Here is a 23,134-nt window from a genome sequence, read left to right on the forward strand (position 1 = left end):
GTGTGGCTCTCCACTCTCTCTAGAAAGATCATGTAAGAATCCTGCAGGTTTTTAGGCAGATGGATGTGTTGTGTGCAATTTAAGGTCTTGATGCCATATTGGATTTGCCGTCGCTTCTTCTCTCTTCTATCTGTCAGGCGGATCTTTCAAGTCTTGTCAGTTCTTACCTGAATTAGATAGGAGATATTTGGATCAACCACCAAAGGAAAGAAAGGTTTCTGAAATGTAATAAATAGAATTCGGTATAGTGATTTGGATATCTTGAAAATGTGTATAATGATATACTAAGAGTATTTATTAAAAATGAAATAACAATAACATGTTACATGCATTTCTAAATTGAATTGCCCAAAAGTTTACTCGAAATGTAATAAATAGAATTTTGTATAGTTGTACTTTAATGTACTGTCTTGACGAGTTGTACACAAACAATTGCAATACGAATATTACTACAGTTGTATTGTCACTGCATTAATAATATAATGTATTGTAATGTTTGTTTTTTTAACCAGCTTTAGACCACTCACTGCGAGTAGTATTAATTTATTTATGTTCTCAATTCAGGCCGATTGATTATAGTCATCAGTCATGTCTTATATGTCCTAAAAAATATATTGTTATTGACCCTGTGGCAGGGTGGCTGTGCGGTGACGTCAGGCCAGAAGCAGGAAAGAAAAACACAAGCAGTTCTGCAGTTGCAAAAAGACACGGCGTGCGCCGTTTATTTAAATTAAATAAAAGGTTTTAACAAAAAGACTTTGCTCACAGAGCCAAAACAAAAGTTTAAACAAAATACTCACGAACACAAAAATAAACAAAACCCAGGTCAGACGGATCAATCTCCTTCACTGACCCTATAGGTTTAATTTTAAATACGTTTCTCTCTCCTCTCTCTCTCTGCTCTCGTTCTCGCTCCTAACACCCACCTCGAGTGCAGAGAGCTGCAGGTTTATATATCGTGGCCGAGGGGTTTAACTGGCTACTAATTATTCTATTACCCCTCGGCCACAATCTGCACGAGTTTATGAGTTATTCCTGGCAGAGGACGAGCACCAATCTCGTCTCTGCCAGAACACGTTTTAAAATAAAAACAAAACAATAACAAAACACGCGGCGCTTTGCTGTCATATATAAATACAATAATAAATCATAACAATAATAATAATAAACCACAAATACAAAATAATAAATTGCACAGGGGCGGAGGGGGAGACCCCGTTCTAAAAATAAATAAACAAAACACTGTACAGGTCTCCTCACCCTGTTACAGACCCATTTCATTAAGAAAAATTAAATAACTTTTTATTTTACTTGTGGATGTTCAACTGCTGTCCTTATTTCCTCCTTATTTCAGGGCAATTAAAATAATTGTCAAGAAGTAAAAAAAAAAAATGTACCTCTAAAGCTGTACACATAAACAATTACAATACGAAGTAATACAATAAGAGCAAGAAATACAATAACTTTTGTTCAAGCAAAGTACAAGTGTGACAAACCACAATTCAATAATACAGCAGATAATAGTGATAGTTACATCAGGATATGATTAAATACAAAGTACTACAGGTTAAGCACTTGGCAGATTACAGTATTCTGAAGTACAGGATTAAATGCAGTAAAATAGGGGCAGATAAGAGCAAAATAAAGCACATTTACATGAAGGGTGATAGTGTCCCAGGATACAAACAGAGGAGTTCTACAGGTGCTCTTTGAAGAGGTGAGTCTTAAGGAGGCGCCGGAATGTGGTCAGGGATTGGGCAGTCCTGACATCTGTAGGAAGGTCATTCCACCTGGAGGCAGGGGAGCGTAGCGGAGGTAGAGCTAGTCTTCTAGTGCAGGCGGAGCGGAGAGGTCGAGTGGGGGTGTAGGGAGAGATGAGGGTCTGGAGGTAGCTGGGTGCAGTCTGGTCAAGGCATCTGTAGGCTAGTACAAGAGTCTTGAACTGGATGCGAGTGGTGATCGGGAGCCAGTGGAGCGAGCGGAGTAGTGGAGTAGCGTGGGCGAAGCGAGGCAGAGAGAACACCAGGCGGGCAGCAGAGTTCTGGATGAGCTGGAGCAGACGGGTGGCGGACGGAGGGAGGCCAGCCAGGAGGGAGTTGCAGTAGTCTAGGCGGGAGAGTACCAGGGCCTGGACCAGGAGCTGGGTAGCATAGTTGGTGAGGAAGGGTCGGATTCTTCGGATGTTGCTCAGGAAGAATCGGCAAGTGCGTGCCAGAGTGGCTGGGAATAAGAGAGGCAGGGGTCCAGGGTGACTCCAAGGTTCTTAGCTGAGGAAGAGGGAGAGAGTGTGGTAGATTCCAGAGGAACAGAGATAGAGAGATCAGAGGAGGGGGAGGAGGAGGGAAAGAAAAGGAGGTCAGATTTAGAGAGGTTGAGTTTGAGGTGATGCGAGTGCATCCAGGAGGAAATAGCAGACAGACAGGTAGAGATACGGGAGGAGATGGTGGAGTCAGAGGTGGGGAAGGAGAGGAAAATCTGAGCATCATCAGCATAGAAATGGTATGAGAAACCATAGGATGCGATGAGGGGGCCCAGGGAGCTGGTGTAGAGAGAGAACAGGAGAGGACCCAAGACTGACCCTTGGGGGACTCCAGTTAAGAGAGGGTGAGGTGTGGAGGTTGCTCCACGCCAGGTTACCTGGTAAGTGCGGTTGGAGAGGTAGGAGGAGAACCAGGCCAGAGCAGTGCCAGAGATCCCCAGGTCAGCAAGAGATGATAGTAGAATAGAGTGATCAACAGTGTCAAAGGCACCAGAGAGGTCGAGGAGAATTAGGACAGAGGAGAGAGAGGCAGCTCGGGCACACTTAAGTGAGTTGGTGACAGACAGGAGGGCGGTTTCAGTGGAGTGGGCAGAGCGGAAGCCAGATTGGAGAGGGTCAAGCAGAGAGTGGTTGGACAGGAAAGCAGAGAGCTGGCGGTGTACAGTCCGCTCGAGGGTTTTGGAGAGGAAGGGTAGGAGGGAGACAGGACGGTAGCTCTGGAGGGAGGTGGGGTCAAGGGTAGGTTTTTTGAGGAGGGGAGTGATAGAGGCATTTTTGAAGGCAGAGGGAAAGATACCAGAAAGTAGAGAGATGTTGAGGAGTGAGGAGATGAAGGGGAGTAGAGCAGGAGCAGCAGCTTGAAAGAGGTGAGTGGGGAGGGGGTCCAAGGCACACGTGGTGGGTTTGTGACCCTGGAGCAGGGAGGAGAGGTCAATACAGTTGTATTGTCACTTGTGGCACAGTGGTGAGTGGATACAGGTGAGTGCAGTGCAGGTATGAATCACACAGACAATTACTAACAGGTGCAAGGGTGTTTATTGATAAATTACAATGTCCAGAGCTTTAAATGCAAATACCTGTAAATAATAATGTTGGAAGTGATTACAGCGGCGTGTATCACTTCGGTTTTTGTAAACTCCCACGGGTTTGACCCGCAACCAAAAAGTCCAGTTTTATCACCCACACAAAACACAAAGACACAGACACAGTTCCTCGTGTGTGATTTAAGTGCTTGTGGTGAAAAGACAGTACGTTGTGAAACAGGGAAGTGCTGGTGTCTGGATTTGTTGCTGGCCTGCGGCTGCAGCTCCGGATAGTGTTAGTAGTCTTAAAACGACATAAACAGAACAATGTTACAAGACAGACTAACAAATACAACACTCACGGTTCTCACAAATTGCAGGGTTTCCTTTTGGTTCTTTCTAACCATTCACAAAAGGAACAGATCACGTACGCTACCCCCCTATTTATATCCTCACTCATGACCCCTAAGTTAACGAGCGCATCCGCTCCTCCAATCCTCGGATGCCACACCGTTTACCGTCAGGGTCATTGAGTTTGGATACCGTAGCTCCGTTCCTCTCCTAAATGACTGACTTCCACCTACCCTACGGAATAAATTGTTGTGCCATTTAATTAAGGGTACTCTGTTCCTCTTACACCGTGCCCTCAATTTACCCCCCTTTTGAGCTGGTTGTAAAATAGACTTTAAACAGAACCTTCGTTCAGACCTTAACTATGTCTGCGCAACTGCAGTCCTGTCCCATGAGATTCTGACTCGCTCTAAAGCAGCACAACGCGTGGCATTCCATAGAGATCACTATGCATGCGCGTGCATTATCTGTATGAAATGTATGCATTACATAATGGGTTAACTTTGTTTCCCTGAAAATTCTGAGACATACCAAAGCAGTTACACAGTGACCGGCAACGTCATCACACCAGACTGCTCCCCTGGCAGATGCTGAACTCTGTGATGACAGTTGAACAGCGCCAGTCAATTTTTTTCTTCAGCCTGCTGCCTGTAATGTACGCAGCAACCAAAGATTGTAATGGAGACATTTCTATTTCAGGGAACCAGGGTTATGATAATAACCTAACGTTCTCTTTCAAGTACAAAATGTATCCATTACATAATGGGTAATTATACCCAAGCCATCGCAAAGTGCATTACTTGCAGAGTGACTTCATTCTGAGTGGATCAGACGGTAAGGTTGCCACAATATAGATTTATTTATTATTTTAGTACATAGCAGGAATCAATTCTCTGCAGGTGCTTCCGGTCTCGACATAGAAGCCGCCGTTAGCACTCTGGTCCCAAAGCCAGGGTTTTGAGGATCCAGCACATTTAGTTTGTAAAACCCTGTGAAGTATGGGGCGTGGCCCATACTGCAGCACTGCAAATGTCAGTGACAGATTCAGCAGTAATGAAATGTCCCACAGCAGTGAGAAATGTCCTTTCCATTTATGAAAGTTGGAATAAAAATAGGTATAGTAATAAGTAAATTACAGTGAAGCAAATCAAATCTTAGTAACATCAAGTTACATTTACTAACCCCTAAAAAGGAAATATGTAATATATTAGAAAGCTACTTTATAAATAGCTTATTTTCAAATAAAAAATACAGTGCTTTAGATTCATACTGATATCTTTCAGTTTCCATTGTATTTGAAAATAAGTAATTTAAAAGAGTGCATCTTTAAACAATGAAAGTAAATAGCTAAGTAAAGTCTTCTTTTTTAATTTTTTTTAGGGTGGCTAATTGCTGATCGAGGAGACACGGCCAGTGGCTTCTGCAAATACTGCAGTCTTAATAATATTAAACAACATATTAACAATGCTACTCCACATTCTGCCTTGAATAAAATAACAAACTGCTTCCAAGAAGCACCCGTGTTAGAGGTTAGCAACTAAAAGAGAAGGGCAGAATTGAAACTAGTGTTTCTAGTAGTGTTCTGCAATACCTCATTTAGGGAGTATCGATACGATACCATGCACAGTATCATACTATCACGATACTTTGGATCTTATGTCCATTACATGTTAAATGGCTGCCAAATTCCTTTTTTTGCAAGTGCAAAGTACATTAGAGGCTAATACACAGTTAATAATGCATTGTGGAATGCTTGCTGTTTAAATTATGTATTGTGAACAGGCTGGCTGTAGGGGTGACATCAGGCCAGAAAGGAACACATAGGCAGGCAGTACGGGTTGAAACTGAGACACAATGGCTGCGCTGAGTGTTTTATTGCATGAAACAAATAAAAGATTTAAACAAAAATAGCACACGGCACTTGAGGCCAAAATAAACAGACAAACAAAATGAATCAACACTAATAAACAGTGAACTAACAGACAAACACTGTGAGTCAAAACAAACAAGTATCGTGCTGGTCCTTCCAGCACGAAATAGCAATTGTTAATTATTATTATTTACTTTATTTTTCTCTCCTTCTCTCTCCCGTTCTCTACTCACCGAACACCCAACCCCGAGTGAGTGAAACACTGCATCTTTTATGCAGGTGTACCGAGACTTAATGAAATCAATCATTCAATTTCGAATCCCGGTACATCTGCAGGTGAACTACTTTGTGCATTTCCCGTGCTTCCATACAGGCACCCCTTTTAATCTGCACGTGAAGTGATTGTGCCATCCTTGTGTCTAAATACAATTATATATTTTAAATCACTCGTGCTACACAGACCCATTTATATCCCATGCACCAACATCTAAACACCAACATTAACACACCACACGCAACACATAACACAAAATACACACGGGCGGAGCACACTGCCACATCCCTCCCCCCTTGTGCGCAGCACACATGGCCTCAATGGCCATCTCCACCCTATTCTAGACCTCACCTAGAATATTGTGTTCAGTTCCGGTCACCTCGTTACAAAAAGGATATTGCTGCTCTAGAAAGAGTGCAAAGGAGAGCAACCAGAATTATCCTGGGTTTAAAAGGCATGTTGTATGCAGACAGGCTAAAAGAATTTAATCTATTCAGTCTTGAACTAAGAAGACTACACGTGATTTGATTCAAGCATTCAAAATCCTAAAAGGTGTAGACAATGTCCACCCAGGGGACTTTTTTGACCTGAAAAACGAAACACCCCTGACGTGGCACCCCTGACAGCAGAAAGACTCCTTCAGCCGGGTCAGTCCTGGCAGCGGACATGCTGGCAACGATACTGCTGTCGGCTGACGTTGTCAAGGCTGGCTCCTCCAACCTCTGCAGTCCTGGCAGTGGTGCACAAGCATCCCCCTGGCGAATGGGCATCCCCGGGCGGTGTTGTGCAGGCATCCTCGGGCGGTGAAACGAGGAGCAGAGCCCCTGGCCCAGAAGGCGGCAGCAGGAGCTCCACTTCTCCCCCTAGTGATGGAGTCAGGACCATTCGTGGTGCTGAGGTTGGCCACTCTGGCAGTGGATGCAGCGGTGCTGGCCCTCTTCGCGGCCGGTCTGTTTTCCCCTGTGCTCCCCTCAGCAGCCTATGCAGTGGCTGCTGAGGAATGCCAGCATCACGTCCTGGTCCTTTCTCTTGTAGTGGAGGTGGGATCTGCAGACAGTCTCCCCCTGGTGGGCAGCAGTTTGGAGTAGTGGTTAGGGCTCTGGACTCTTGACCGGAGGGTCGTGGGTTCAATCCCAGGTGGGGGACACTGCTGCTGTACCTTTGAGCAAGGTACTTTACCTAGATTGCTCCAGTTAAAACCCAACTGTATAAATGGGTAATTGTAGGTAAAAAATAATGCGATACCTTGTAACAATTGTAAGTCGCCCTGGCTAAGGGCGTCTGCTAAGAAATACAATAATAATAATAATAATAATAATAATAAGTAAGGTAGTCCAAGATTAGTGCTGATCAGGGTTTGTGAAAGCAGCCAAGAGTTGTATATTTCAAGTTTTTTCTAACATTGCATTAACCCTTTGCGGTCTTATGTCGGACCAGGTCCGACATTACAATTTTCCCTTTCCAGTCCGATGTCGGACCCTGTCATGTTGCAAGTTCAAACAACGGTCATTTTTTAAAAAGTATTATTATTATTATTTTTTTTTTTGTGCGATGTGCTGTTTTAAAACATAAATACATTGTTAAATATAAATGGTGTGACTATCAAACTGCTTGCTTTCCCTGGTTTATTTTGACACTGACCAACATGTGGAATCACATGATTGGTAGATGACCAGTTATTTAGATTTTCTGTTTGAAAAGTCGCTACACACTCTTAAAAGGTTAACGGAAGAGGAAGAAGTAGGAGAATAACAATTTTACCTTAGTTTGCTGACTTATATCTCATTGTGTATAAGAGATGTTTAAGTTATTTTTTCACATTTGATGTAAGAAACTTTCAGACTTTTGGTACTGGTACAGATGGTAATTCTAAGTGATTTAGTTTTGCCGCTGCAACATGGTGAAAACAGCAAAACTCTTGGAGCTTTATAGAGACGCTCGGTAGTTTCAAACAAGTTTTTCTAACTTGTACGAGAAACTACCATTGGGAATATGTCCCACATAACGAACGAGAAATATCGCTGATTTTCCTGTTAAACTAATTTGATGTGAAATGTTATTCGATAGGTACACTGTTTCTCGCGTATTTTACCATTACAAAGTGGAATCTTTAAAACATATCATGTATAAAGATATCGATCCCATAAAAAGGCACATACATTTATTATATATAAGCTCAAACACTGGTGGTGCTGGACCCGCATTCCAGAATATTGGTGGAGCACAGGCTCCATGGCACATACAACCCGACGCCTATGTTTGTATGTGTGTCACCCCACCCCACCCCCCTTTTTGCTCACACATTGACATACGGACATGTTTCTCTACATAGTTTGGGAACTGGAATCAGTATCGAAATACCCGGTTCCAATAACAGATACCCGGTTCGGGCCTGATTCCAAAAATCTCTTTGGAAGACATTGCGGCAAGCAGCTTGCCGTCGATTATTTCACGCCATGATTTTACATACTGCTACTATACGTACTTTATAATATAGAAAATGACATATCTGGGGTAGGTCCAGGAATTTTGTACAAGGGAAAGTTTCCGGCCTAAAACATTTGCCTTTATGTATATACAAATTTATTTTCATGGCTAACGAGATATTTTTGACTGAATGTATCTTATCCTACATTTAATAATAATAATTGCTGGCTTCTGGCTGTGCAGCCTCTGTTCTCAGACTTTGGAAGAGTCTCAAATGAAAGGATTCCAACATGCAGAAATGTATTGAAATAAATGTTAATAAATTTAAAGAATTTACCTTTTATGTTTACTTTATTAATGAAAAATGCGTTGTGTTTTTTTTGTTTACTATTAATAATAATAGTAATTGTACAAAGTCTTTTTTTTACATAGAGAAACTTGTCATGGATAAACTTTAACACAGACATTGAGTGTATTAGTCTAGGAATATGAAGGCAGTTGTCCATATGTCTGTATAAGCTGACACCCTGGGATCCTTCAAGAAGCTGCTTGATGATTCTGGGATCAATAAGCTACTAACAACCAAACAAGCAAGATGGGCTGAATGGCCTCCTCTCTTTTGTAAACTTTCTTATGTATTAAGAACGCCTGTTTTTTCTTTTTTTTTTTGTGGTGTCAGGAGCTTGAGTAATTTAGAGTCGTAAAAAGGAAATTATATATTTAATATTTATTCATAGTAATACGTTGGGCTGCTGTGGCAAGTTTAGCGTGTTTAATGGGTCGGTTCAAACCATTAACCATTTGTTGCAATACAAGATCGATTTATATGATTAATAATTTTCTAAACTGTGTAAAACATTTCCAATCAATTATAACGATTGCATGTACCCTTCCTTAGGATATAGGATATAGTTATGCAAAAGTTATGATTCTCCCAAACCATCAAAATGCTACCGACAAAAGAGAAAACCGAACCAAAACTGCAACAGACTTATTTACATTTTTTTTTTTTTGGTTTAGGGCTATTTTCTGTTCAGGTTCTAAAACGGTTTGTTGATGAAAGGTGCTGGGGCTAGTACGAGCAGGCATACACAAACATGCAGCATGTGTAACCTAATAACTTGAACCTTTTGTTAAACAATTGCATCCTAAGAAGTGAAAAGCTGAAGTTGTTGAGTATGTCACATATGTTAAATTACTCTGTAGACCTAATAAAAAAATTAATAATGATGCTAAACTGGCAAAAACATTGAAATACAAAACTATGAAAGAAAGGGTCTCCCGAGTGTTGCATCCAGTAAAGGCGCTCTCCATGGAGGGCAGGATGCGCCCTATAGCCTGGAAATCGCAGGTTCGAATCTAGGCTATGTCATTGTCGGGCGTGACCAAGGATTCCTAGCGGGTGGCGCACAATTGGCTGAGCGTCGCCCGGGTAGGGAGGGCTTAGGTCGGCAGGGCAATCCACAGTTCACCACGCACCAGCGACCCCTGTGGCTGATAGGGTGCCTGCGGGTCTTCAGTGGAGCCATTCAGATCTGTGTTGTCCTCTGGCACTATGGGTCTGGTGGCTTTGCTGTGGATCCGCAGTGCAAAAAATGACGGATTGGCAGGAACACGTTTCAGAGGACGTGTGTTTCAGCCTCCATTCCCCAAGTCGCCGGGGGGTTGGGGGGTTGCAGCAGTGATCCGGGATAAAAATAATAATTTGGGCATTCCAAATTGGGGAGTAAACCAAGGTAAAAACCATTGGCGATGACTAAATTTATAAAAAAATAAAATAAATAACAAAAACTATGAAAGAAAATAAAATGCTAGTTTGAGGTCCTGAACCATTGTGAAACTGGAATAAGCAGTAAACTGGGCAAAGCTGCATATACAAAAGTAATACAACATTTCTTGTATTTAGCTATTCGTTTATTAAACGAGAAGCCGGTGCAGTGCAATAAAAAGAGACACCTTAACTTCTGAAGGGTTTGGAATTAGCATCCGCCCACCAGCCAAATGCGTGTTGATTTGGACTGGGAGGAAGGTTTCCAATCGGGGATTGCTATATGATGCTACATATCTCTGACTTACTAACATTATTCACGCCATTATCCTGTAATATCGTGGTAATTGATTTGACAAATGATAACAATTTCTGCAACACGATATAATTGTATAACTGATGGATCACTGCAACCCCACAATAGTAGCACTGTTATCAGGGCAGCAGTGTGGAGTAGTGGTTAGGGCTCTGGACTCTTGACCGGAGGGTTGTGGGTTCAATCCCCAGTGGGGGACACTGCTGTTGTACCCTTGATTTACCTAGATTGCTCCAGTAAAAACCCAACTGTATAAATGGGTAATTGTATGTAAAAATAATGTGATATATGTATAATGTGAAATAATGTATAATGTGATATCTTGTAACAATTGTAAGTCGCCCTGGATAAGGGCGTCTGCTAAGAAATAAATAATAATAATAATAATAATAATAGCACTGTTTCCAATTAGTATCCACATTTTTTATTCAGGTTATAGTACATTAGATCATATCACAGCAGGGGACTGTGCTTTGAAATAAAATCTAAATCAAATATTTTCTAGAATGTCCTAGGTAAGATGCAATTTTGTTTTTTATTGTTCTTTTTTCAGCAATAGTAACCACTCATTTTTGTCTTCTTACAGAATTAACAAACCAGATCCAGTACAGCTTGTTACAAGAAACACAGCCTCGAGAAATTAAAAATGAAAGATTCAACTGGGAAAACGGTGAAGCATTTAAAAGCTCATTACTTCAGTATTACATTGAATGATAAAACAATTACTGGAGAATCACCTAATAGTTCCAATAAAATACCAAAATTAATATTTTAAATACAAACTGTATTCTGACCTAAGCTGTTGCCTGTTTTACATGACTTTGATCTCTTGCTTACTACAGTAAATATATATCTGGTATCTCTGAATAGTTAGTTGTTAGTGATCAAACAGTATGACAATGGCAGTGGTACAAATAAGCAGGCACTCTTCAGATGTATGCAAATTATATTAATAAGTTGTCGCCTAAGTCCAAAATGTATCCATTATATGTATGATAATAGGACTGTGGGGTGGGGTGAGGTGGGGTGGGGTGGGGGGTCATTTGATCACTAAATATTTTGGTGGGCCTATACCTTAGATTTGTCCCCTATTTAAAAAGAAAATATGCAAGACCAATGTAAAATGACTGGTTGGAGTATTTGTAATGTTGACTGCCATACTGGTACAACAAAAGGGAATGGAAATGTTCCAGAACTTACCACTGTGATTAAAAAGTAGTCTGAAGAAAATTAAGATTCAAAATTATAATATATTTATTGTTTAATTGTTAAATTCACAATCAACCTATATAGTTTGACACTTACTGAATGTATTTAAAATAATCACACTCTGTCAATTTAAGAAACTACTTTTAAAAGCTTCAAATGTCTTTTTTATTATTGTATTATCCCTATTATTTTATGGTGTCTTCAATCATTGAATGGTTATGGGTTCAGAGAGTATGTAGGGTCTGGCAAAGTTGAAAGTTCACATTGTCACATGATTTTAATGGAACAATGATGGTTGTGCAGTGCTGGTACTTAGGATCTAAAGTTGGCAGATTTATTGAAAAATCTCAACTCAATAGCAGAGCAATAGAACCACATGAGTGCAAACACCATAAAATATTAAGCAAAAAAACTTAAGACAATGAACTGTCGCAAAGTGTCTCACAATATTTTTTTAATATTTTTGTCTAGATGAATCTTCAGCTTCAGCTGTAAACAAGTTGAAATGTCCTCACTGTAATTACATCGCCAAACACAGACGAACACTAAAGAGGCATCTGATCATACATTCAGGAGTGCGTTCTTTTAGTTGTGACATATGCGGAAAACTGTTCACCCGACGAGAACACGTGAAGAGACATTCCCTGGTGAGTTGTTCAAATTCCATAGCTTGTAAAAACCTTGGAAGATATGTATTTAAGCACAACCTAACAAGTAACTAGGTGTCATCATGCATACAGATACCCACACCACCCAAACACACACACAGATGAACTAAAGGGTTCATGAGTTAATAAATACTACAAAAACAGAAATAAATAAGAAGTCGGTATACCCTTCTGGGATGAGATGGATTTTATTAGAGCCTTTTACAGCACCACGGAATCTCATCTATTGCATCAAACAACTATTTTTCGAGACAATCCTGGGATAACCATGGATGGGTGGTTGATGCAATTCAAGATGATCGTCAGTGTTGTAAAATTCTTTAATATCCATGGTGGCTTGATTCTGTTTAATTTTAAAATAAGATTCATTTGGTGAAACATTTTAATACGTTCTGCTGAAATATTTGAACAAAATCAAGTGATGGTCCTTTTCTTTACATACATTTCCCACGTCTCATGTTTTATCCGATTCATGCCAATACATGCACGTAGAACATACAAAAGGAATGTAAAATAAATAGTCTGTATTTATGTCAATTATATGTAATAACTTTCTTTTTTAGGTACACAAGAAGGACAAAAAATACAAATGCATGGTTTGTAAGAAGATCTTTATGCTAGCAGCCAGTGTTGGGATCAGGCATGGGTCTCGGCGGTATGGAGTGTGTGTAGACTGTGCAGACTCGCATCAAGGTTCACAAGAGGGGTTGGACCAGATGCAGGATCTAGAGTTCTCCAGAGAAGATGACTATGAGGAAATTGAGGGGGGTGAGGAAGACCTTGGGGATGAAGGCGAAGAGCAGATTGAGAACGACCAGTCTCCCTGGGACAAAGCTGATGCCAGCAACATGTCTGTAAATTTCGATGATAAAAGTGCTAACACTGATCATGGTTATATTTTCAAGACAAGCTTTGAGGGAGATTTGTTGAACAAAGGGCCTTCAAAATAGATACACAGGATTAGGAGTTGGACACTGGAATCGTGGGCCCACTGGAGAAAGAGGAAAGAAAAGAAAATGAGTTTGAAAAATCAGGATTTTGGTGATGTAATTAATTTGAATAGGGTGTATACAAGCATTTTTAATTCATAAGCCAATCATCTTAAAAATAAAAACATAATTGTTCTATTTATTTTTTAAAATTACAGATATTATGGACTTATTAAACATATTTTTTCTTTAATGTTTGATGTTTTTTAAAGTTTTCATCCAAAAAAAAACCTCCCTTGCTACATGTCACCTGTTGAATATCATTTGCAAATTAAAAATATATTGTATTTTTAGGGCAAATGCTTTTAGTATTACTGGTGCACAAAGAACTCCCAATATTGTATTTTTGTCCCCTGTAAGATGAAGACTTCTTATAGACTTTTTATACATTGTTCTGTATTAATTTTGGACCCAAAAATCAATTTGTGGCTTTTTAGTGTATCATGGCCCTATGTATGTTTGATTTATGTAAGCTGTTTAAATTGAGCTAAACATAATCAACATCAACATTTCCTATATACAGTGCTCACCCGTTATAACATGCCCAGTTATAGTGTGGAATCAGTTATAACATGGTAGTGCCGTGGCTCCGTTACAGTAGCCCTTTTATACTCGTCATAAGGCGAAACACAAATAGCACGGTCTTCTAACTATGGCTCGCCGCTATAGCATTATAAAGGGTGAGCATCGCGATGCCAAAAATTCACTTTACCCAAAGCCAATCTGAAAAAGATCCAATACCAGAAGATCTGACCATCCATTCAAGTCAAAGTGAGACTACTTTGAATTACCAATATGAGTTTGAATTATTCTCGGATTAGACCCAAATGTGTCAAACTAGGCTACTTTGAAAAAAATAAAAAACATTAATGCAATAATTATTTCATTGCATGGCTATGCTTTTAAATAAAATTACCAAACCATGTGATTTTATTTTTGTATTTATTTATATTGTATGAAACCAAAGACATTATGAAGAGAAATTAAACCTAACTTACTTTAAGAAAGGGATGTACTGCATTGTATTTCGTATGTTCATCCACAACTTTGAACACTCAATTATAAATCTTACCTAAAACTATAACAACAAAATAGCTTTGTACAATTCTACCCAAAAATTAATGCGGTAGCCTAATAAATAAATTGCAGACCTATGCTTTTAAATAAAATGATCAAACCATCAGATCTATTTATTTACTTCAAAAGTACAAAAGCTGATCTTCAGATCTGCTTCGGGTAAAGTGAATTTTCGATATCATGATGGGGTCGTTCGCAACACAAGTCGATCATGAAAAGATTTCGGAGTTCTGAAAATGTTAATTAACCCCAACCTAATGGGTCATATTTTGGCTTGGGGTCCTAACACACACACATATTATATGAGAGAGATGGGCTGTCGATTTAATCAGCGATTTAACACGTACATTTTTTGGGAGATTACATTTTTTAATGCACGTTAAATGCGCTCCTGTCTTGTCCCCCTTAGCATACCTCATTTCCTGCGGCACCATTTTAAAACACTCGAGTGCATGCCAGGATTGAATGAGTGTAGTCATCGTTTCAATGTAAAATTATTCACAGAACCTCTTATGTAGCAAACCACTCAAACTGAAGGACAAAGCTTTTTTTTTTTTTTAGAAAGAGGGTTACTTGTATCTACTGTCAAAGTGAGTTCCAGTATCACATAAGTACATCTAGTCTGCTGTACCACCTGTGTGCTAAACACGCTTTCACTTCTCAAAATATACTTTCTAGGAGTTCTTCTGCTAGAGACAACAACAAATGAAATCTTTCAGTTTCGACAGAGTACTTTTACAAATTCAGGATCGCTGCAAACCCATGAATCAAGCTAAGTACGATACTACAACCAGTGCTGTTGGATAGCTGCCGACTGCAGATCCATTAACATTGTAGCTTTGTTTTATTTCAATAACCACATTTATTTTAAACAATATTATTTACAATTATGGAGGATATAACCGTTACTCTATGAATGTTTGTTTTATTTTATTTAGGCAATTACAAGTTATTAATAAAAGATCATTTTAAATATTATTATTATTATCATTATTATTATTTATCATCATCAGTTTATGAAAAACATCAGTTCATGAGTAAAGGAAACTGATCAGTGTAAATGCAGTAAGGTGAGTAATAAACTGACTCCATTGTTATTTAGCAGTTTGTTCAAAGAATTTAATAACAAATGCTGGATTGTAAACAAATATAAATAGAAAAACAGTTTTTATGCTGGGTTGTTTTTGGATGATAATGATGATAATAATAGCATCACTAATAAAACAAACTTGAATGAGATGGATGCAGTAATTGTATCAATTAAATATGCGATTAAAACCAAGAATGTTTTTTTTGAATGATTAATTTTTTTTAATCGCTTGACAGCCCTAAAATTATATATATATATATACATATATATATATATATATATATATATATATATATATATATATATATATATATATATATATATATACACACACACACATACACATACACACATGATGCATGGCAGCAGAATAATAAAACATTTACAGTTTCTGGCTTGTAACAACACCTTCCAGCGTATTCTTTGAAAAGGGATAATATTCACATGCAGCTTGAATTTACCAACAAAAAAAAAATTATTCATTTAACCTTTTACTGATATACAGTTGTTGACAAAAGTATTGGCACCCTACACTTATTATGCCATAATTCAAGGTAACAGATCACAGACTACCGTTTAGTAGACTAACCACTTTTTAATAAAACAAAAGGCAAAATACACAATTTCTAGTAATTTAACAAACTTATTTAATTTAACGTATTTGCTCATGACAAAAGTGTTGGCACCACTGCTTTAGTATTTGGTTTGTCCTTTTGCTTTTATTATGGCTTTCAGATGTTTATGATCATTTAGTTTGTTTGTTACATCTTGTTGGTGAAATATGGGCTCATTCTGCCTTGCATATTTCCTTTAGCGCAGACAGATTGGCTGTACTATGCTTGCCTACAGCTTTTTTCAGATTAGTCCAAAGCATTTCTATTGGACTGAGATTTGGTGATTGCAAGGCCATTCCAGAACTTTTATCTTTGTTTTCTTCAAGAATTCCAGTATTGACTTAGCCATATGCTTTAGAAGATAAAATGTCTGCCAATCAGCCTACGAGCAGATGGTATCATGGTACTTTGTAGAATGTTTTGATACGTGGCTGCATTCATTTGATCTTCAATCACATTAAGTCTCTAGTCACTGAACTGCTAAAACACCCCTATATCATGATTTGGGCTTCTAGTTTTCGGGTTTTATTTTTGATCACGTGATGTCCCTTCAAACATATTTTGAGCCGATTTGCTTTCTTAATCAAACACTAATTACCAAAGGAAGTTGTTTCTTTTTACCCTTATATCTTGATTGAGTTAACAAACGACATGCATTGATCTCACCTGATTCTATTTGAACCTGCATTTCTTTCTGACTCTTAATTGCTGAATTCAGCTTATTAATTTCCACTGTGTTAGTTTCTAGTAGTATGTCTCTACTTTAAACAATCTGGTATTCAGTTAAGGCTTAACAACTATTAAGGTTTAAAGGGAGGGGGAGAGATGGAAAATAACCGAAAAGTAGAAGCCCTAATCGTGATCGAACCACCTCCATGTTTAACTGTAGGTACAAGGTTTTCTTCTTGAAGGCTTTCCCCTTTTTTCTCCAAACATACTGTGGTCCATTTTGGGGGAAAATATATATTTTAGTCTCATTGGACCAGAGAATTTTGTTGAAGAATGCTTCAGATTCCTGTTCGTATTTCTTTGTCAATTAATTTTCTTTAAAAGTGTTTTGCAGCAAGGTCTACGTGCATACAACTTTCTGCGTTCAAGTGCCTTTGAGAAGTTCTTTCATGCACTATTATGCCCAATGCTTCTAAATCTTTTTTTTAAATCCTTGGCTGTTAATCTTGGATTTTTTTGAGCTGCTCGGGCAATTCTACTACCTCCTGTACTCATCATATTCTTTGGATGTCCACTTCTTTCACGCTTCTCAGTTGAATTTGTTCTGTGGTACTTCTTGATTATTGCTCTGATTTTGGTATTCCATATTTCCTTGATACTGTTCTGTAGCCATTTCCTCTGTTGTAGTTTGCTACAAGTGCTTTTCTCAAACGTGAATCCAACACTTTTGTCTTAGCCATCTTCTGCGGTGTTGCCAAAATGTTGTTCTTCAACAGATGTTGAAAATAAATACCACTTTTTCTGGCTCTTGACAATGATTCTAATGGTTTTCAATCAATTAATATATTTTTTAAATTTAATTCAGTTACATTTAAGAGAATATTAATGTAAAGGTGCCAATACTTTTGTCATGGACATATATTTGAATCACTTAAGTGCTTTTGTTCGTTAAACTACCAGAAATTGTGTATTTTGGCCTTTGTCATATTAATTAGTGGCTAATGGTCACTAAATGCTTTTATTTAACATGTTTTCTTGAATTATCTTATATTAAGTGTGGAGTGTCAATACTTTTGTCTGTGATTTTGTGGTTAGTTGCCCCTGCAGTGTTGTTTGGTGTGGCGAGATACATACACTTTTACCCTCTCGAGTCTAAAGAAATTGTAAAATTTGGGATTGCCTCCAGTGTATTATATATAATAATTCCTGAAGGCTAGATGAATTCAGTCTACCATAAGCCCCATCTGGTTGACTAAACAATAATAAGTTGATGATATGTTGTAGAGGGACATCAGAACAATAGATACTGGGTAGAAATTACCCTTACCTAGGCTAGTGATTAATGTTTAAACTATAAAACACCTGAAAGTATAATATTTTAAAAATATGAAATAATCCAGTGACGTCTCTGTGGTCTTTTAAAAGCAATTGAGTTAGATCTGACTGTTGCCCAGAGTGGTATGGGTTCTGCTCATTGATGCAGTCAATGTTTTATATGCAAGTCATGGCTGTCTTTACTCTTGGTCATTCAACATATATTCATTGGACAGGGAGATATTGATTTTTAAGAAAATTATTTGTTAAATGTATTTAAAATTCATAAAGGAGCAAAATGTCTGCTTGATTAAAACAATGCTGCTTTATATTAAAATCCAAGCCATGTGTTGATTATGCTTTTGTTAAATTTGTTTTCAATGGCTGCAAAAAGAACTTGGCTGATGGATCATGTGCACTTTTATTTATGAGGTAGCTTATACTTCATCTTTTGTAAGGCTGCATTGGACAACATTAGTGAATATTTAAAAACCCCTTTTCAAAGCCAACAGAATATTGACAAAAAATGCAATCAAAATGTTAACTCCTATTTGTCAAACCAGAATGAATATACTGTTGTAATAAAAGTCTACAAAAGTCTGGAAAAACTAGTATGTAGTCCCTTGCTTGTTAATGTATTTATAGTTCAGATTTTAACATTTTAATTCTAAAATCATTCACTTTATACTAGATGCATATATATATATATATATATATATATATATATATATATATATATATATATATATATATATATATATATATATGTATATATATATATTTTTATTGTTAGTTTTTGTTTTTATGAAGCACATATTTTGAGTAATTCTTGTGGGGTTCACCAGTTATTTTATACATTGGCTGCTGAGCTGGTAAATTTATACATAGACCAGTTATTTTATAGATTGACCGCTGAGCTGGTAAATCTATAGATTTAAATCTATAGATTTAAATCTATAGATTTACCGATTTTACACATGAACTGTAACATATATACATTACAGTTACAGTTTAAAACCTTTTTTTTTGCTTGACTGATTTTATGTATATCTGATAAATTATGGAAGTTTTTTTCCTGTTTAGATTACACTATGTAACACAATTTTTGTTCCTGGGTAGTAAGTGTTATTTCCCAATTGCTTATGCCTCAAAAGTATAGAAAATGGCTATTATTCCCCACAAACTTTGCTTTTGTGACCAAATGAGAAAACGGGCGAATTTGTGTCTTTTCGTTCACATAAAGTCCGAAAAAAAACAACATATGAATCCAAATTAACATGTATTTATACTAAAGTAATACAAAAATGACTACAAAAGATTTAGAAGTGAGTAGTTTTTCGAGATTTACGATTATACTGTAAATCACTTTCACGAATCAGCCCCCAAATGTAGTCCCCCATCATGTTCTCGTTATACTGTCCTTGGTAGCGGCGTTCAAAGTCCAGTATATCCTGGTGGAAGCGCTCACCTTGCTCCTCCGAGTACGCTCCCATGTTCTCCTTGAATTTATCAAGATGAGCATCAAGGTATATGGACTTTGAGGGACATCCTACAGCCCATTGTGCCGTAGTTCTTCACCAGAGTCTCAACCAGCTCCACATAGTTTTTGGCCTTGTGATTGCCCAGGAAGCCCCGAACCACTGCGACAAATCTGTTCCAAGCCGCTTTCTCCTTACTAGTGAGCTTCCTGGGGAATTCATTGCACTCCAGGATCTTCTTTATCTGTGGTCCGACGAAGACCTTTGCCTCAGACAGCTTAGGGAAGAAGTCTTGAAGGTACTTGAAGGCTGCCGACTCCTTATCTAGAGCTCTGACAAATTGTTTCATAAGGCCCAATTTGATGTGCAGTGGTGGCATCAGCACCTTCCGGGGGTCCACCAGTGGCTCCCACTTGACGTTGTTCCTCCCCACAGAGAACTCGGTCCGCTGTGGCCAGTCCCGCCTGTGGTAGTGCGCCTTGGTGTCCCTGCTGTCCCAAAGGCAAATCTATCTGAAATGTTCTGGAAAATAGGTAAATTTCAAAATATCACTGTCCTGGTCACAAAAGCAAAGTTTGTGGGGAATAATAGCCATTTTCTATACTTTTGAGGCATAAGCAATTAGGAAATAACACTTACTACCCAGGAACCAAAAAAAAAAAAAAAAATCATCACTACAAAAAAGTTGTGGATTTTTAAGCTGTATTTTTAAGCAGTAGAGGACTAGTATTTTTTGGTGACAATGCTGTTATGTGCAGTAATGCAATTGGGTTCTTGTAGCCTTCCAAAAATACAACTTAAAGGTTGCTCATTTATTATTTTGGGAATATCAATCCAAACTTGTTTGTTTCAGTTGTACTACTGTTCCTCTGTATAAATAAATAAATAAATAAATAATACACAATTGCTAATGTATAGCTCCTTTGGGGACCAAAATGATTTGGTGACCAAAAAATGCAATAGTACTTTTGTATATTTCTTTGCAAGCTATTGTTTTTTGTAACTTTCTGAAAGAAATACCCTGGCCCACCACAACATTACAAAATATACTGTGGTTGCTTATTTTAACCAAATCAAACACCTAAATATCATTTTATTGGTTGAAAGTTTTTCAAAGTACATTCCTTTTCACATTATGATCATTGTCACCAGTAGTGTCACATGATCTGTTTTGTGTACTTCATGTAGTTGATATGGCTTAATTTGTTGTGTATTATACTTTAGTAAAACCAATAAACTGCAATTCTTAACTGGTATGCTTATATCAAATCATTATATATATATATATATATATATATATATATATATATATATATATATATATATATATATATATATGATTTGACATACAGTACTTTAATTTAGATGAAAATATTTATAATATTTATAATGATGTTTCTAATGTAAGGGCGCCTTCAGATGTATAAGTTGCTTTTCTAGTCCTGAAACATTAACAGTTGGTTTATTTACAGTGGAGCAAGCTTTATGGAACAAAAGCTTAGTAAATCTCTCCTATGTGTGGTTTTACAGCGAGTTGCTAAGGCATACAAATTTCAGAGGGCCTCCTTCTCCTGACTGACGAGTCTCTAGAGTGATGTTCAGAGCAAACTAACGTAATACATTCTTCCTTAGACCGACACCAAGACAATATTGTTGCAAATAGTTTTGAATCAAATGTAACACCACTTCATGATGAGGTATTAAAACAAACCGCGATCTACAGTTTCTCTGCAAGTGAGGTAAGGGTCTTCATGTGGTTTCAGTGACTTTTCTTAACAAATGCTCTAACTATAGTGAATACAATACACAATAAAATGTTTGAGCAATTTATTGTTGAAAACAATATGCCAGTTTCCCAACTGATTTGGATTAGCGAGTCTGCTGTAACATACATTGTTCAACCATTTTGTTACAGATTTCTATAAACTAGCTTGATTATGCATATAGTACGTCCAAATTAGCTTGTTAAATATAACAAGAGCTACAAGGAAAATAAGTGTTTACCAAAATAACACATCTGTTGTTACTCAGTGAGTTAGCTGCCTGCCACATATTACACATTTCAATGTTTGGAGTTTGTGTCCAGTTGTTATTAAGCGTCTTTCTTATTCTCCAAGCACAGTGCAAACCTTTGCCCTAGATGGATTTTCTATTCTTCAGATCCCAAAACCAAAATCCTTCTTCCACACATGATATTTTATTTAAATGAATTAGCAAATATACTATAGACAATAACAATCTAACCATCATTAATTCAGTTACATCACTGTATATTCAATGTTGGGTTCATGAATGCTTGTATGGGTATGGTGAGAGGTGATTAAGGACCATCTGGCCGCTGGTCCCGCCTGTTAAGGGGAGAAGAAGCCATCGCCCTCTAAAAGAGGAACTGATCTGACGATGCCAGGATCAGCAGGATGGACTATGACAAAGCCATGTCCTTCCCCCCAACAAGTCAAGACCAGATCCACCAACTCCACTTAAGTGCAGGAATAAACAAAATAAAATGAATAAAATATACCCAACACCCCCAAACTCTATTGGCGCATGGCTAGCTGAGCTATGTCTTCTGGAGCAGTTCTAATATACCTTTCTACAGCATGGGGGGCCCGACTGCCAAAGAGTTTGATCATGGATGGGAAAGTCCGGCTTTGGCTGCTGAAAGTTACTGCTTTATTTGTTTCTGTTACAAACAAAGGATCTTGTTGAGCATTATTGAAAGTCGTGGCTAAGATGCACTTGTAGAGGCAACAGGTCGAAGGAATCTTATGGTAGTGAATATGGATTCCTTGTTGAAGGCAGACCACTTTGGTAGAATTGGGTGAAGATTTTTGAATTACACATAATAAAAATGCTTGCAGTAGTCCGATGATAGGAGACAGTTGATTCTGTTTAGTCTTTTGTTGAATTGCATGTCTGATGGGTATGTTTTGATTGTAGATAGCTGGAGATGGAGTTTTAATGACAGTGTGCGATGAAGACTAGCAACTGATCAGAAGACTCGGTGTGGCAGGATAGATGGTAAACTGAACTCTCAAGGAGTTATAAGCAAGGTAATATGTGGAAATATGTGCAAATTGACCATAGCTGAAATTTGATTGACTCGCAATGGCAATATTTTTTTAAGTAGTGACATGCCTTGAACAAACTTGATAGACGACCTTGCCAAGGCTATGTATGCAAAGTCTTGCTTCAAATCGACATAACGGTTTCAGAGAAAAAGTCGTTTGAATATTTTTGACAAATCCAATATGGCCTCTTTACCATGCTGTAATGGTCACCCTGCACAGTTGATAGGCAACTGTACTGTCCTCCCTTAGGAGATACTACTGGCCAAATAATTTAAACTTAATAAGTCAGTAAGGGTTACTGACAGTAAAACAGGGTCGTCACAATGCGTCAATTTAACTAAACAAACGCTGGTTTATTCCATGGAACACAAAGCTTGACAAAAAGAATAAGACTAAACAATTACAGTAGAAAAACAACTAAATTAAGAACAGAGTGACAAGAAAGAAAATAGTGAAAACAAACCCAGGAAAACAGATTAGAAATGAATACACACAACAGAGCTTAGAATATATCCACAACAAATTAACAATTACCGACACAAAGATAATGAATATACAGAATGAATGAATGAATGAATGAACAAACAATGCAACACCAAATATAAAATCAACAAAATAGAATTGAAGTCCCAAAAAGTAACAAAAGAAAAAAAACAACAACGAAGAC

The 23,134-nt window shown here is 37.8% G+C and overlaps 1 protein-coding gene across 1 annotated transcript in view; it reads left to right on the plus strand.

Moving 5' to 3' along the window:
* The window catches only part of LOC117399323 (zinc finger and BTB domain-containing protein 10-like), an 83,585-nt gene extending 68,056 nt beyond the window's left edge, over positions 1–15,529 (plus strand). The window contains exons 3-5 of the mRNA XM_033998417.3: positions 10,875–10,958; positions 11,969–12,144; positions 12,729–15,529. Coding sequence (XP_033854308.1) covers positions 10,875–10,958; positions 11,969–12,144; positions 12,729–13,115 — 647 coding nt within the window. The 3' untranslated portion in view covers positions 13,116–15,529. The remainder of the gene's footprint in view (positions 1–10,874; positions 10,959–11,968; positions 12,145–12,728) is intronic.
* The last annotated feature ends 7,605 nt before the right edge of the window (positions 15,530–23,134 follow it).

This window comes from Acipenser ruthenus, chromosome 4, assembly GCF_902713425.1.
Source record: "Acipenser ruthenus chromosome 4, fAciRut3.2 maternal haplotype, whole genome shotgun sequence".
In the NCBI taxonomy this organism is placed as follows: Eukaryota; Metazoa; Chordata; class Actinopteri; order Acipenseriformes; family Acipenseridae; genus Acipenser; species Acipenser ruthenus.